The 15,289-nt window shown below is 41.1% G+C and overlaps 1 protein-coding gene across 1 annotated transcript in view; it reads right to left on the reverse strand.

The window, feature by feature from the left end:
- Positions 1–15,289, reverse strand: part of Lrpprc (leucine rich pentatricopeptide repeat containing) — a 76,878-nt gene that overhangs the window by 21,026 nt on the left and 40,563 nt on the right. Inside the window, exons 24-27 of the mRNA XM_005077258.4 lie at positions 10,356–10,480; positions 9,834–9,940; positions 2,852–2,920; positions 2,070–2,160 (exon numbers count right to left, since the gene is read on the reverse strand). Coding sequence (XP_005077315.1) covers positions 2,070–2,160; positions 2,852–2,920; positions 9,834–9,940; positions 10,356–10,480 — 392 coding nt within the window. The remainder of the gene's footprint in view (positions 1–2,069; positions 2,161–2,851; positions 2,921–9,833; positions 9,941–10,355; positions 10,481–15,289) is intronic.

The raw sequence follows: 15,289 nt of genomic DNA on the forward strand, positions 1-15,289 counted from the left end.
CCTTTGTCAAAATCTTTTGCTGTTACAGAAAAACCCAAGCCCAAGAATCTTTACTGTATAGAAAGAAACACACGTAGCAGTTCCTATGTGGTAAAGGCCGAGCAACAGAAGGGAGGTATTCAGGGCCAAGGCAGTCGAGCTGGGTGCTTGGAACACAGACATTCTGAACAATGAAGAAAATATGGGTGGATGGATTATAGCTATATGCCATAAAGACTAAAAACCATTAGAAGATAATTTCCTTCTTTTAAAAAAGGTAAAATGGTTGAGCTGAGTGTATTTCTAAGTCACTAAACTGAGATGATTCAGTCACATAGAAATTAAGAGTACAAACCAAGATTCAGGTACATGGAAAACTAAAACTAATAAAACTAGAATATTAGTGCTTACAGATGACTAAAACGGAGAAAAAGACTGTAATACATATCTGAGTAAAAAAAAAAAAAGTAATAAAAAGGCAGCAGTGGTGGCACACACTTTTAATCACAGCGCTCGGGAGGCAGAGGCAGGAGGATCTCTGTGACTTCAAGGCCAGCCTGGTCTACAGAGGTACTTCCAGAACAGGCTCCAAAGCTACACAGAGAAACCTTGTCTCCGAGAAACCAAGAAGAAAAAAGAAAAAGGGGGGGAAAAAACCCCTGCCATTATTAAATAATAGTTTTTAAACAGGCGGTGGTGGTGCATGCCTTTAGTCCCAGCAGAGGCAAGTGGATCTCTGACTTTGCAGCCAACCTATTAACAGAGTGAGTTCCAGAATAGCCAGGAGTACACAGAGAACCCCTGTCTTGAAAAACAAAAACAAAACAAACAATACACAGATGAGCATGTAGGTATACACACACACACACACACACACACACACACACACACACACACACACAGTATGTGCATACACCCACACAGTTTTTACATAGATGTGCAGGTTCCCACGAGACCCTGAGTGCCTGTGAGAATGTTCACAGCCATTATAGGAATGACTGGGAAAGCTACTTCAGGATTTCAGGATTTACATAAAACAGGAACGAAAAGACAGCGATCCTCAAAACATCCTATTAATATTACATTTTGTGGCTTTTTAGTTGCCCTTTCTGTGCTGAGTTGGCTTAAAAGGCATAGCCAACATTTTATTAGATAACATACAGATGCTCACTGAGCTGAGCAAGGGGAGGTTGGCTTTCCAGACAGCAAGGAGCCACCCCAACCACACACAACCAAACCAACCAGAAGAAAACAAAAGCAGGCAGAGCAGCCGTTTCAGAGACTTCCTTACCCTGTCACACTAAATGGCCTGTTTGAGGACTGGGCAATTCCCGTCCTCTCATTCTCATTTATCTCCTTCTCTAAGCACGTCTGTGTGTCTTTCTCCTGATTTATTAGAAGGTAAAATAATCCAGTTTTGGTTTGGTAGCATGTTTCACCTGGGTGAATAACTTCATTTTGATTTGGTCTCTCAGGCCTAGAGTAGAAGACCAGAGTGAACTAATGGCCTCCTACACAACTCACAGGACAGCAAGAGACGTGGGACCATTTTATGAAATGACTGGACTCATACTCACTGAGCACTGCTTACCTTTCCACAGGACCAAACAGCATCATACATGTCCCATGTTCCCAGTACCATTTTGAGTGTTAGGATGCCCTCAATTTTAAGAAGGAAAACTATGAAAAAGAAATCTTTCTTCATACCCATCCATCTCTTGCTTACAGGCAGGTTTTGTCAGGGAACACATAGGTCTCAGGTGGGGTCAGCGTGTGTGAGTATAGCAGATCTTTAACACAAGGATGTGTCACCTATCCTTCTGGGCTCCAGGAGCACAGGAAGAAAATGACTGAGCCTGGGACCTTTACCCTCTCATTACTGCAGCAAGGAAGTGGGATTTATAAACATTACACAGCATCTAGCGACACAATGCCATGTTCTGCAGGAAGGCTCAGCCAGTCTTCACCTGGGCCGGTGTTGAAGACTCACATATGACAATCCCTCAGTCTTCTTCAAAGCCCAACATCCTTCCCTGCCGTGGCCTCTGCAGACTGGAGGGCCAACAGGAAGTATGCAGTTTGTCACTTACTGTGTAGTTTGAGTAAGCTGTAGTACATCTGGTCTCTATCACACTCAAACAGCTTCTGGGTCAGCTCCACTAACTTTTCAAGAGTTTCAACCTTCAAAAGATTAACACACAGATTTATTTGCACTGTGTAAAAGGGGTTTCTGACAGTCAATACAGCAGCAAAATGAGCCTTTGAATGAGCATTACCCACAGGCTATCTCTACCAACACAATAGCCAGGGTGGGTGTACCTGCCTAACACCACAGGGCTGTGCACTGAAACATGGCTAAAAACCAAGTCACTCGTGTTGTGAATATTTTACTATAGTAACAAGGTGTTTTCAAGTTTAAACTCAAACAGTGCAGCTGGAGAAACTAAGTCACAAGACTCTCCAAAGAGCATCCTGATGGCATACAGAACCCAAGCCCAGGGCCAGGGCTTTGCTCTGCACCGTATCAACAGACAGATGCAGTGAGCTTCGAGGGAAGGGACCGCCTCCTGACACAGCACACTCTACACCGCCTGCTAGCTCCCACCAAGGAGAGGAAGTCAGATGAAAAACCTCTAGGGCCTAGAACAACATTCCTGGGACTAGTAATGTACCCCAAGAACACAAAATATGCTGCTACTTATTTGTAGAGACACTGAGGGAACACCGTGTCCACAAGGACATCTCGTGAATTCCCAAATGCCCATACTCACTTACTTCTGAGTTCTAAGGGCTTCAAACATCAGACATCAAATACCAACCCAATTACCAGGAATACAGCTATCAATTCAGACATCAAAAATCAAATACCAACCCGATTACTGAAAATACATCTATCACAAAACCACTGAAGTCTTGCAGGTCGAGCTCTAATGCCTGGAGTCTGAAAAACAGAACCACCACACAACACATTAAGACAGTGTTAATTCTCCCCTGAAGACAGCTTTCTCCCTGTAATGAACTCGCTGCCACATATGTGCTAACGGAAACTTATAGCAGGATCACACAGTTACCACAGATAGCTAGAAGACTCAGGTTACTTCAATATGCTCCTTCCCAGCTCAATATTCATTCTATAATCTTCTTGTTTTATGTTTGTCTGATTGTTTTGGTACTGGGGATTAAACCTTGCATGTCATTCCAAAAATCTTTAAATACTAAAATGATTGCATTTTATTTAGTTCAGGAAGAAGTAGTTAACTAAATCAACCCAAGAATATGTAAGGATAAACACACTTGCACGCACATGTTCACCCCACGACACATGATCTTGTGCCCCGCCCTCCAATCACTCACTCACTTCAGCATCCCAACAGATTCAATAGACAATAATTTGCTATGGAGAATCATAACTTTTAATAAAAAACTAGTAGCTTCAATGTTAGAAGAAATATACTTTGATAAAGTACCAATCACTGGATGTGCTGTCTAGCATCTAAAACTATTGAGCATTTTACATTAGTTTAGTCTTGGCTTACTCAGTAACTGAGATGTATGTTAGTTATACACTCAATTAGAAATTCTGAAGGCTTAGTCAGTAACTCTGGTTTCAAGCACGTATTTCACAATGTTGGGTACTGGAAACCATTTCACCATAATTCCAAGGATTTGTACCTGTAATGATAGCATTTGCATCATCTGTAAGAGGGTTCACCACGGAACACTGCATTTCAGTCACAGTGTCACGATAAGACAACCACATACTCATCTGCCCTGGCTACATGCCAGCCTAGGGAAGGTACCGTGCCTGCTCTCTCCACTGTGTGGCTGTGAGGCCAGGTGTCCCCAGAATGCCAGGGCTTATTTATAAACCCCGGGACTATTGGTATTTCCAGACCAGGGTATTGCTCTGTTACCCTGGTTGCCCTCTAGACTCAAGCGTTCCTCCTCCCTCAGCCTCTCCAGCAGCCAATTACAAGAGCACACCACCACACTCTGCACCCCAGTATTTGTGGTTAGAAACAAATGCGCTGCACAACACTCCATGAAGAGCTGATGTAAAAAGTACAATCTTGCAGACTGGGTTGCAGGACAGAAACTGCTAGCATTTAACTTGTGTGCTCTCATTTTACGTATCCGTATTCTGGGGTATAAAAATCACATGCTAAGTAAACTGACCATTGGAACACACTTTCAAATATTAACCTCTACATCCAGACATGGACTGTATTCAAGGATTCCCTCATATCTACTTTGTCACATACATTTTAACAAGTATGAAATTAACATCAACGTACATAGAAGCCCTTGAAAGAGAACAAATAATCCTCTTTAGAACACGGGAAATACAAGGGCCACGCTCACAACTTCCAGTGTTATTACTGGTCTAAATCCATAAGATCTGAACAGCACGACATCCAGCTAACTCCTCCTGTTCAGGGCTGACTAATCCCTGCCGCTGGCAGGACAACAGACTTACACACTACATGTCCCCTGTGCTTCATTTTGAAATTGAGAACTGTTTTCATATACAAACCTCAATCATCAAAAGAACATCTAGGTCAGATTAACTAAATCTCCTAGGCTGCTGGGACAGCCAGTGCTTCTGGCTTATCTCTGAGCATCTTACTGAAGTTTAAACACCCCAGTTGAAAGCAGCAATAGAAAGCGCACAATGAAACGCAGAGAAGAACCCAATTCTAACTGACATTAACTATAACGTCAAAGGGCAGCTAATGCACACTAAAATAATGAGGTAACCTCTAGTTCTTTCCAATTTTCCTTACATATAATTTATTTAATGGCAGTGAGTCTTTCTAATAAAGTCTGCCATGTTTGTTTCCACCCAAATTCCTGGGCAGCAGTTTCTGAGGTTCCAATGCAACATTAAGCTCAACCTCATAGGCAGAATGTAAAACAAAATGTTTTCATTACTTGATAACATGTCTATGCATGTTAACAAAGATGAATATAAAAGTTTTCCAAGTGAAAGGATGTGAAAATTTTTATACTGCAAATCAACCTTTATTTCATATGAACTTACATTTGACTGGCACAGTCCATTTTGACTGGTTTTGGTTTTCTTGCCCATACAAACTGAACGGTGAAAGAAACTGGCTTCATAAAGCACACTCCATGGCCACTCCTGCCAGCCAGTGCAGTAAAAGCAAACTTACATGCACAGGGCTTCCCAGAAGCCAACGCAACTCTAGACAGAAGTCCCTTCCTCTAGAAATTAAGATATGCGCTTAAAGACCAGGTGTATTAACAACAAAATGCCACTGAGCAAATCAGATGAACAATCTACTATCAACAGCCATGGTCCTCTTCACCAGGTGTTACAGCACCTATAGGTGACAGTAAGAAAGGAAACTCCCAACTGACGTGTCAGGAGAACTGCCATATGGTAGATTCTGGAAGCTACAGAGAACACTAGCTTTAATATCAGCACAGCGTACATAGCATCGAACTCTGAGCCTATTAAGGGAAGCAAACTGGGATAAAACTTTTATTTTCATTAAGAACAAAGAGTAATGAGGACTGCACTAGAATCCAATCTTTAGTGTTAACCCTGAAGCCACCAAAGTGAGAGTCCCCCTGCAGAGGACAGTAAGTTGACCTTGGATCAATCAAACGCAAGGGAAGAACATGAGCAGAGGGGAGACGAAGCAACTTTGGAGGAAGTTGTCTTAATAATTCAAAAGTTGGGGGTGGCATGTCTAGCAAGAATGGGGACAGGAACAGTGCTGGAGAAGCCACAGAAAATGGGGACTGTCCTGACTTCAAACTCCACGGCCACCACTACCCTTCTCAGGGGGGTTCTGAGAGGCCCATGGAAGTCACTCGAGAGTTACAAAGCCCCAGCTGTCGTTACACTGCCTAGAGCTGGCAACGCTGGCTTTAGTCCCAGAGAATGAGGTTGACAGAGTGCGGCAGTGACAGACACTCACAGTGCCTGGTGCACGCTAACAGACAGCAGAGCATGAAGGTAAATGCAGACTTTTCACTGGAACCTGTAAGAGCTATGTAAAACCTCATACATTGTGTAACCTTTTCCTGCTTGTATGTCATCTCTCACTGGCTGTAATTTCCAGTCCTGAAAGAAAGTGAATCATATAAAACATCCTTTATTTTCATGCTCTGTCACATGCCATTGCTGGATGGTAAGTCAAGTACTTAAACTGCAGCTAAAGGAATGAGGTAACATTGTTCTCTCTTTGCAGAGAAATACCATCTTATTTGACCATAATTTCTAAATAGGAATGTCATGCTAAAATTTGGAGGCCCTGGTTTCTACTCAAATCACTAGCACAATGAACGGGGGTGTGGGCATGGTCTTCACACATCTCTGTCTTGATTAACTCACTGCCAAGAAACCACCTGGAGAAAATGGTCTGAAAGCTGAAGATGCCAGATGTGAACAACAACTGGTCAGGGAGTGAAAATTGTTTCTCGAGGGAGAAACAAATCAATTCTATTTCATTTACACAATGGAACAATGTGATTATTAAAATGCTTAGAGAAGCCTTTAATGAATTTCATGCAGAGAAATAAAGGAATAGTTGATTACAGTGAAGGAGTAAGATACATGAACCCATTAATTTCAATTATACATAAATGAAATAAGTCAGTGAAATAAAAGGACAGAAAAGGCCACAAATATGACTAGATGACTAAGTATTCAAATTAAGTCTTTATACTTGACAGATTTTAAAATAAGACCTGTAATTTATACCTGGCTCTTTCTATATACAGGACAGTCTGGGGCAGGAAATACTGTTTCTAGCAAGGTATAGAATATATTTCACTAACTTTATCTTTCTGATATGACCAAGTAAGACATGACATGTTCTCAATGGCATAGTTCACTCCAGAATGCTGGAAGTGGAGTCTACAGAGGATGAGTTGGTAAAACGATCAAGAGTTCATCACAGGAAGAAGGTCAGAGAGAACACGGTGACACTAAGTGGGTACTGAACTGTGCACGGACACCCGAGGAATCACACTCCTCTGCATTTAGGGACCGTCCTACAAAGGACAACAAAGGAGGCAGCACTGTCCTTCCTCAGGCCTTTCCACTATCAGCTTCCTTGGCCCAGAGTACTTTGATGCTGTCAGCTCCCAATCCTCCTTTTAGGTTTTCCCCAGATAGCAATTCCTTTGAAGCACCCTTTCCCATAGAACTCTCCCTGAAAGCAACTACTCCGTTCAATAAAAACTTTAAGGGTCTACCTCATTGACAAGAAAGAGAGAACCATCAGCCATGTTAGACCCTGAAATCCCCAATAACCTCACTGCCTCAACCCGCCTTAATCCACCCAGAATCATCCTATGTGTACCCGGGATCTGTTACTCTTTGACTTAGCCCATCTCTTTATTCTGGTCCTGAGGGTTTTAGACCCTTCCAAAGAGTTCTCACGAGTCCTTCCCAGAACAAACTGGAGTGACCGTTCCTTGCCGCCACCTGCTTCTCTATCTGTGTCCTAAAGCCATCAAACTCATCGTTGCTTAGTTAAATGGCACCACTTGCTCCACACACATTTCCTTCTGAGAGCCTCTCTGAATGTCAACACAGGGAGAAATGACTCTCCTAATGGTCAGACCACAAACACTCAAATCAGTCAACATTTTCCACCTGTAGACAGATTTCTTTCATGCCACACTCCTGCTAAGGGGAAAGGGGAGTCTCACTTCAACTCCTAAAGACTCGACTTATTTTAATATCATTTTTTTGTTTTTCTCATTCTATTTTCCTTTGAAAAAAGCAAATTTTTCCAAGAATAAGTAACTCACTGTAACAATTCTGAAAATATCTAAGATATTTTAAAAATCAGCTTAATTCCCCCTCCTATAATGATCTATGCATAGACATAAAATTTAAGTCTATATTAAAAACACTACATTAGTATATAGTGTGTACACACACACACAGGGGTCATGTAATCTTTTTTTTTTTTTAATTGGTTTTACGAGACAGGGTTTCTCTGTATTGTTTTTGAGGCTGTCGGTCCAGCCCGGCCTCGAACTCACAAGATCCGCCTGCCTCTGCCTCCAGAGTGCTGGGATTAAAGGCGTGCACCACCACCGCCTGGCTTTTTTTTTTTTTTGTAAGAATGCTTTTTAATGCTTGCATTAAGGCAGATGTTGTCACTCCGGGACTTTACATGGGTGCTGTAGATGTGATCTCAGGTCCTCTTGCCTGCAGGGAAAGCCCTTTACCTACTGAGTCATCTCCCTAACCCCCTACACAGAATTCTTTATCCACTAAACAGTTTTACACACCCACTGTTTAACAGCCATTCCTAACTGACCCCTCTGGGCAAGGCTGTAAAGTGTAAAAGCCAGTCTTCTCTTGCCTACTTACATTACCTTACATTAAGCATCACACTGAAATCATGCAGAACAAAGGAGACAGAACAATCCCTCCTTTGAGGGGCAAAGAGAATTACTATGATCGATCACTTACCATAATCCAAGAAATATGCAAGCTGCTTTATACACCGTAAGACAGTTTCATACAAGACAAAAGGAAACTTGCTCTTATGCCTCTGGGTTTTTATTAGGTCCTGCTGACGGGGGACGGGGGACAGGACATGACACTGGCCTCAGCCAGTGGCCAATGGACAGTGCCACACAGAGCAGTAACCTGGATCTACTGAAACCCATTCTAGACGACACAAATTACCTATTTGAGCGCTAGAAGTAATGTCTAAGACACTGACAGGAATGTAGACAGACAGGACAGAAAACTGAACCAAGTTCTGAATTAATTTCACATAAATCTCCTGCACTACATTTTTTTTCTTCCTTAAAAACATTTGAAGATATAAACCAGGCATGGAGGCACACACCTTTAATCCCAGGGCTTGGGAGGCAGAGGCAGGTGGGTCTCTGATTTCCAGGACAGCCTGGTCTACAGAGTGAGTGTCAGGAGCCAGAGCAACACAGTGAGATACTTCCTTGAAGATACAGTGATGACATTCTGGGTCATCTGCCTACATCTTCCATGCCACAAACAGGGGTCGATTATATAAAAATAGGAGACCAAAAGCCAACCTGGGACCCTGTAAACTTTTAGAAATAAAGACGGGGTAGCAATTCCTTAGGTGTTCATAAAGCTTCAGTGACAGGACACCTGTCTTCTTAGCACACCACGTTTTCTTTCTATGGAGGGTTTTCTCACTACATGTAGAACTGTTTGGTATGAAATTAATCACCATATGGACAGACGTTACGTTAGCTGTTGCCTTATCAATTCCAATAAGAAAAATTTCAGTAAAGCCCAGATAAAATATACTAATCCCAAAAAGGCCAGGATTGTCACCTATTTCCTATAAGCAGCTTACCATAGCGGGGACACAAAAAAAAAAAAAAAAAAAAAAAGGAAGAAAGAAAATTTAAATTAAATGCTAAAGCACTGCAGACAGTACTTGTTTGGCTGATTAACTTGTAGACAAGCCTTACAAATAACATGAGCCTGGTCTGCAGTAAATTGAATTTTACTTCTTTAAAGAACAAAGAATGCTTTGGCAAAGAGGATTAGCAACTTTACACCCAGGAATACCAGTTTAATTTAATTGTTTCACAATTCAAGATGTAATATGCAAATACCATTTTGATATATAACAGTGAATTTAGCAAAGTGAGGAAACAAATTCAATACACAACCCGACTGCTTTTTCTGAGCTGTAATTATATACAATAAAGCTGGCCGAGCCACCTCCTCCCATTATATCGGGATTGAATTCTATTAACATGAATCAGAACAAGGATAATTAAAGGTTAAAATTTTTAAATGTATTCTAATTAAGAGTCTAAATAGCTGTACATTAGAAGAGCAAAGATAAAAATCATACCTCAATGATCTTCTTGGCCTCTTTGTAATTTCCTGTCTGTAGAAAGGCAAAGAAGAGGTCGTACAGCATTGACATTTCACCCTGTTCATGGCTCACAAAATCCATGGCTAGACAGCACAGAGGGGAAGAAAAAACGCATAGATCAGGACAGTATCAGGAAATTCTAAATAATAAAAAAGAACAAATATGGAGACTAATAAGATTACACCTTTATCTAATTTATCACCACAGTCCTTATCTGATAGCACCTATTGATGGCATTAAATACTGAAGACCAGCACTGAAGAGAACCAGTGAGGGGAGGATTAACAGCTGTATATAAATCAGGGCAGACCACCAACACGCAGAGCGCACATGAAGTAACAGACGGCAACATTCCCAAAGGAACAGATATTGAAAACCAGAGGTTTTTCAAATAGTGAGAATCACATCCTTTCAGAAGTATGACAGTCCGAAGAGATGTTTGTCACATCTCCACGTTCAGATTAAAGGTGGAAAAGACAAAGGTGGACAGTTACTAACCTTTCTGGATCAAATCAGTCTCTCCTTTCTCTATTAGCTTACACAAGACATCATGAATCCTGGGTAATATTTTATATTTTTCACAGCAGTCAATGCTGGCTTCAAGAGCAGCAGGTAAATCATCCCTTGGAAAAACAAATTACAATAAAAAAAAAGATGTACCTAAATTCAGTCCAGGCTATCAGAAACAATGTAGACAGATTTACCACGAGCAAGGGCACTGTCAACACCCAACTTTACTGAAGACAAAATCACTAACCCACATGGAGCAGGCAGGAGCACAGCCCTTCCCTCTACACAGCGTTCAGACATCCATTGCTGTCCCCATGTGGCCCTTACTTCTTTGCTTCAGAGGGGTTTGGGGTGAAGACAGAAAAGGACGAAGGCATCCTCTGATCTGAGTGTGTAGAACAGATTTGTATCAGGCTGTCATTGTATCAGGCTGTCATTTCTAAAACAAGGACTACTGTTACACTGTCTTCTCCACTCCTTCAGTTCCCTTTGGAACCACACAATTGCAACAGGGAGCCTCATGTAGTTCCAGGGCATGTGCAAGCACTTAGCAACACATGTCATCGCGGTACTTTCACCCCACACACGGCCTTACTAGGTGAGCAGGAAATAGCCCCAGGTCTCTTTCAGAAGTACAAAACCAGTTCTTCCTAAAACTAGAACATTCATTCTCCAGTGAACTACACAATTCTAAACTTTCTGTCTTTACAAGTTGGCCTTGACCTCATTATAAGTCACTGCACCTTTTTAAATGTGGTACTTAAAAGAAAAAGATACTTTCACCAAGTCAGAGTTTCTCAATTGTGTTGAAAGGTCTTTTTGTGAGTCTTCCCTGTGAAAGAACAAGTGAGTGTGAAGAATCCATAAGGCCCCAGAAGAGCCAGAGATATGTGATGCAATTCTCCCGGCCAATGCTCTTCTCTTCGTTTTTTTGTTTCGTTTTGTTTTTGAGAGAAGAGCCAACGAGGCCTCTAAGAACCGAGCAAGCAGACAGCTGCCCTGGAGTGGGTTCTGGGACCTCCTGCTCTCAGTCCAAGCGCTTTGCTGCATCGTACAGTGTGAGAATACCACTGCTTCCAGGGCCGTTATTTGTTGTGAGAGACTACACGTTAAAAAACAACAGCATGAGCTATATTTCCAAAGCAGAGGTGAAGCTACAGACAAGCAGCACACTCCGTGACAAGCACTCGTGGAGAACGCAGCCTTTCACCACGGACCGTTCAGAGCCTCACATTCTATCCATTACACACAGGCTATGGTGCCTAGATTAGACTGGATTAAGAGGTGCTCCCTGCGATGGGCTGACAGTGCGAAATGAGCATGCCGGTTAGCACCAAGTCCTGTTTACAGTGCATCTACTGGCACCCCACTGAGTCATTTGAATTTTTGTCATTTGGGGTGAAGACTAAATTACAGGTTAATTTCAAAACCGAAAGTAGATGCTGCAGGCTAGATTACTGTCATATGAAGGAAATGCTATAGTAGCTACCACATATGCTATAAAGCCTCATATAATCAGTATTTTCCCTGGCTTCAGACACAGGCTCAGCTATTGCCTTTCTATAATTCCCAGGTGCTCATGGGAAACTATGAGCACATCTGTAAAAGGAAAACTTAACACACACCACGTTTTTAAACGGCAAGATATGCTTTTGCAGATCAACCCCCAAACCAGAACAGCAATGTCTCAACTCTATTTCCCCCACATTAGGTCAAAACTACCAATAAATGAATGAATAATTGTTCTGTCAGTCAAAGCGACATGTTAATAGTCCTCAGTCTCCAAATATATGCTCTTGGAAATTATACATGCCCAGAACAACAGAACAGAAAAATGGAAATAATTCATGTATGTTAGTCATTTTAGATACCAATGTTACCACTTCAAAGGCTGCCGACAGGATCAATTCAATCTACAAAACACTCCCAACAAATTGGACTAAAGACAGAAATAAACTAAACGTCCAGTCAGCTCCTTGCTGTCTTTACGGTCTATATGCACCTTGTGGGTGATGGTGTCACTTAAAACATAAAGGTTTGCATCCTTCATGTCCTTTTCATCATCCTGATCTTTTCTGGGAGATCCTGGAAACGGGTGATGGAAATGAAAAACTTGTACATCCAGGACTCCAGATTTTGACCTTCAACCGAAGAGAGCTGTACCAATGAATGTGGGTCCTCAGGTTCCCAGCTGGTTCTACTCTTTGCTGACTGGGATCATGTGTCAGGTACGTGTGTCACTCCAACACCACTGATCTTAGGTAGAATGAAAGCACTAAGAGTAACAAAATACTACAAGAAAAAAGAAAAGAATTCCTAGACAAAACATGGACCAGCAGCACACTGCCAGCCTATGCACCCTAACGAACTTCTATGACTTCCCTTTATACGTATCATACCAGAAATGACTGAAAAATGTAGTTAAAAACAATAGTCCTCTGAAAAAAATATTTCTTAATATGTTAAATCTATATTCAAAAGTTTACTGTTGCTTCAAATCTATTCTGTCCCTAAGGTTTTTGTATACAACTGTAAAGTCTATCCACAAAAAACAAATTCCCATCACTGTTTACACAAACCAAATCTCTCTCTCTCAGACACATAGACACACAAATCCACTGCATGATATACCATTATTTCTAAGACAAAAGTGTATTTGCACTATCTTTAAAGACCAGAACCCCTGTTTAAAAAGTGTCCTGAGGGAACACATGAAACAATTCTCATAACTAAAACTATGTTAATAAAAAGCAGTTTTGCCAACCAGTATTTTGACTAATGCAAACTTACAAGTGTTACCAAATCATGTGAAATAAAGATAAAACTAGAGAAAAGATGGATTGTGTCATTCTAAACTTTAAGGACACATACACATCCCTAATAGAGTACATGTCTAATAAGGGTGCATTTATTAACCAGAGTGGCCCATTCAATATTCATTTTAGAGTCTGTCTTTCAATTTTTAAAGAAAATATAGCTAATACACATAAACCACATATTTACATGAGTGCGCAGAACTGAAAAAGCACTTGTGATGCTTGCCCTCATGGCAAATCTAATGTTGTTCACTATTTTAGTTTTTAATAGGAAATTAAAGTGTGCTGGATCAATGACAAAGATCATACACTAAAATCAGGAGCTAGCTTGCTGATACACAGTCCTAGGAAGCACTTGTCCACCCCAGAAATGTCTTCGGGAGGAACAGGAGACAAGTTCTTTTCATGCATGTCGTCATGCAAGTGTTCCACTCCATCTGAACTTCTCCAGCCAGAAACCCTGTGACAATTGTCTGTTCACATCTGCAGCTTTTGACTTACTCTTCACACATTTGTAGAAAATAACTTTTGAATCCAAGGCAGATACTTAATTTAAGCGACAAAAAATACGACAAACATTGGTTCCTAACTGGAATAAAGTACTTCAGCATTACGCATAAAGTGTTAGTGAATACCAACTCAATGATGGGGTTACTTATTTAACAGCTCTTGAATCTGAAGCCACCAGCGACAAGGAGATGAAGGTAGAGGTGGGTGGCATTTAAAAAAGAAACAAACAAATAGAAAATTGACCAGCCTGGAAACAAGCTCAGTTTAGAATGGGGTGAGGCGGGTCCAGGAGGAGGCGCTGCCTTCACAAACAAGGCTCTGTACGAGGACCAGTACCTCGGAAAAGCAAAGGGTTTTCTTTTTGTTTTCCCCCCCACTCATCATCTATAAATGAGAAATCTTCAAGGAGACTGGTGTTGCAATTACAACTAATCCTCCCCAAAAATTAACTGTGTTGAAGGCTTTGTAATTTCCCTAGGTACAATTTAGCTGTCACTTACTTTAAAATTTACTCAAACATGCACTCGGAGCAGCACTAACTTCACGTGTCAAGTGCTTTCCAGCCAATTGAGTCTAAACTGGAAGTCGGTGTTAAACAACTGAATGATTAGACAGATAGCTCATTTCCCTGCTCTTTTGTTCAGAGTAAAATGCCACATTTACATTATCAGGCTCAACAGGATTTTCTGACAGAAGGAGAAAAAACCCTTACTGCACAGTGTCCGTAAGAAGCACATGAAGCCTGCCATTTACCAATCATCCTTCAAAAAGCAATAGCCATGAATGTAACTTAATTACGACCCAATGATCCTTGACGAAAAATCATCTTATCACTGTCCTGTCCCCCTAGGGCAAATGAAACACTTTTTGTCCTCTGGCACTGATGATGCTAAATTCTTAATTGCAATAATGGAGTAAAAGAGCCAAGCCTCCTTAATTTCCTTTCAACATATAAAGAGTTTTACTCTGGAAGGCAAGCATTCCCACATATAATAAAAGTATCCAGTACAAATGAAGACACTCAAATTGAAGGGGAGTGTTTACCACAGAATAACTAGCATTTTAAAACTCTGCCTCCCATTTGTGTAACATATATGTAGCTAGGCTACACTGTTTCAAAATTTAAATTTTTACAAGTTCACCTTATGGAAATTAGCACATTTATGAAGAACTCAACACTAATTTAGCAACAGTTCTGAGAAGAGAGGCGAACAATATCCTTGTATCTCTAGACTGTAAGTACAAATCAACATGCACAAAACCTCCTAATGGGAAGCAGACTCTACAGCACTTTGCTATCTGTACTGAATAAATCCAGTTGAGCAGCCTTGGGTACTTTGCACATGCAACAAAACCAACACATCATGGGAGAGGAGATTCAGTATCACACACGTCTAACTTTGTTTACTTTACTACAGTGTGAAGACCACTCAAAAGCTCTCCTAACTCATGTCATACATGTTCTTTCTGCTCTAACAGTGTCTCCCCAAATCAATTACAAGTTGAGTAACAAGACAGCATTTACAACAAAACAAAATATTTAAAGGCACATTCAGTTGGATGTTACAGTTCAGTTACATGTAAATAAAGGACCTA

The sequence above is a fragment of the Mesocricetus auratus genome, unplaced genomic scaffold, assembly GCF_017639785.1.
Source record: "Mesocricetus auratus isolate SY011 unplaced genomic scaffold, BCM_Maur_2.0 Super-Scaffold_100676, whole genome shotgun sequence".
NCBI classification, from domain to species: Eukaryota; Metazoa; Chordata; class Mammalia; order Rodentia; family Cricetidae; genus Mesocricetus; species Mesocricetus auratus.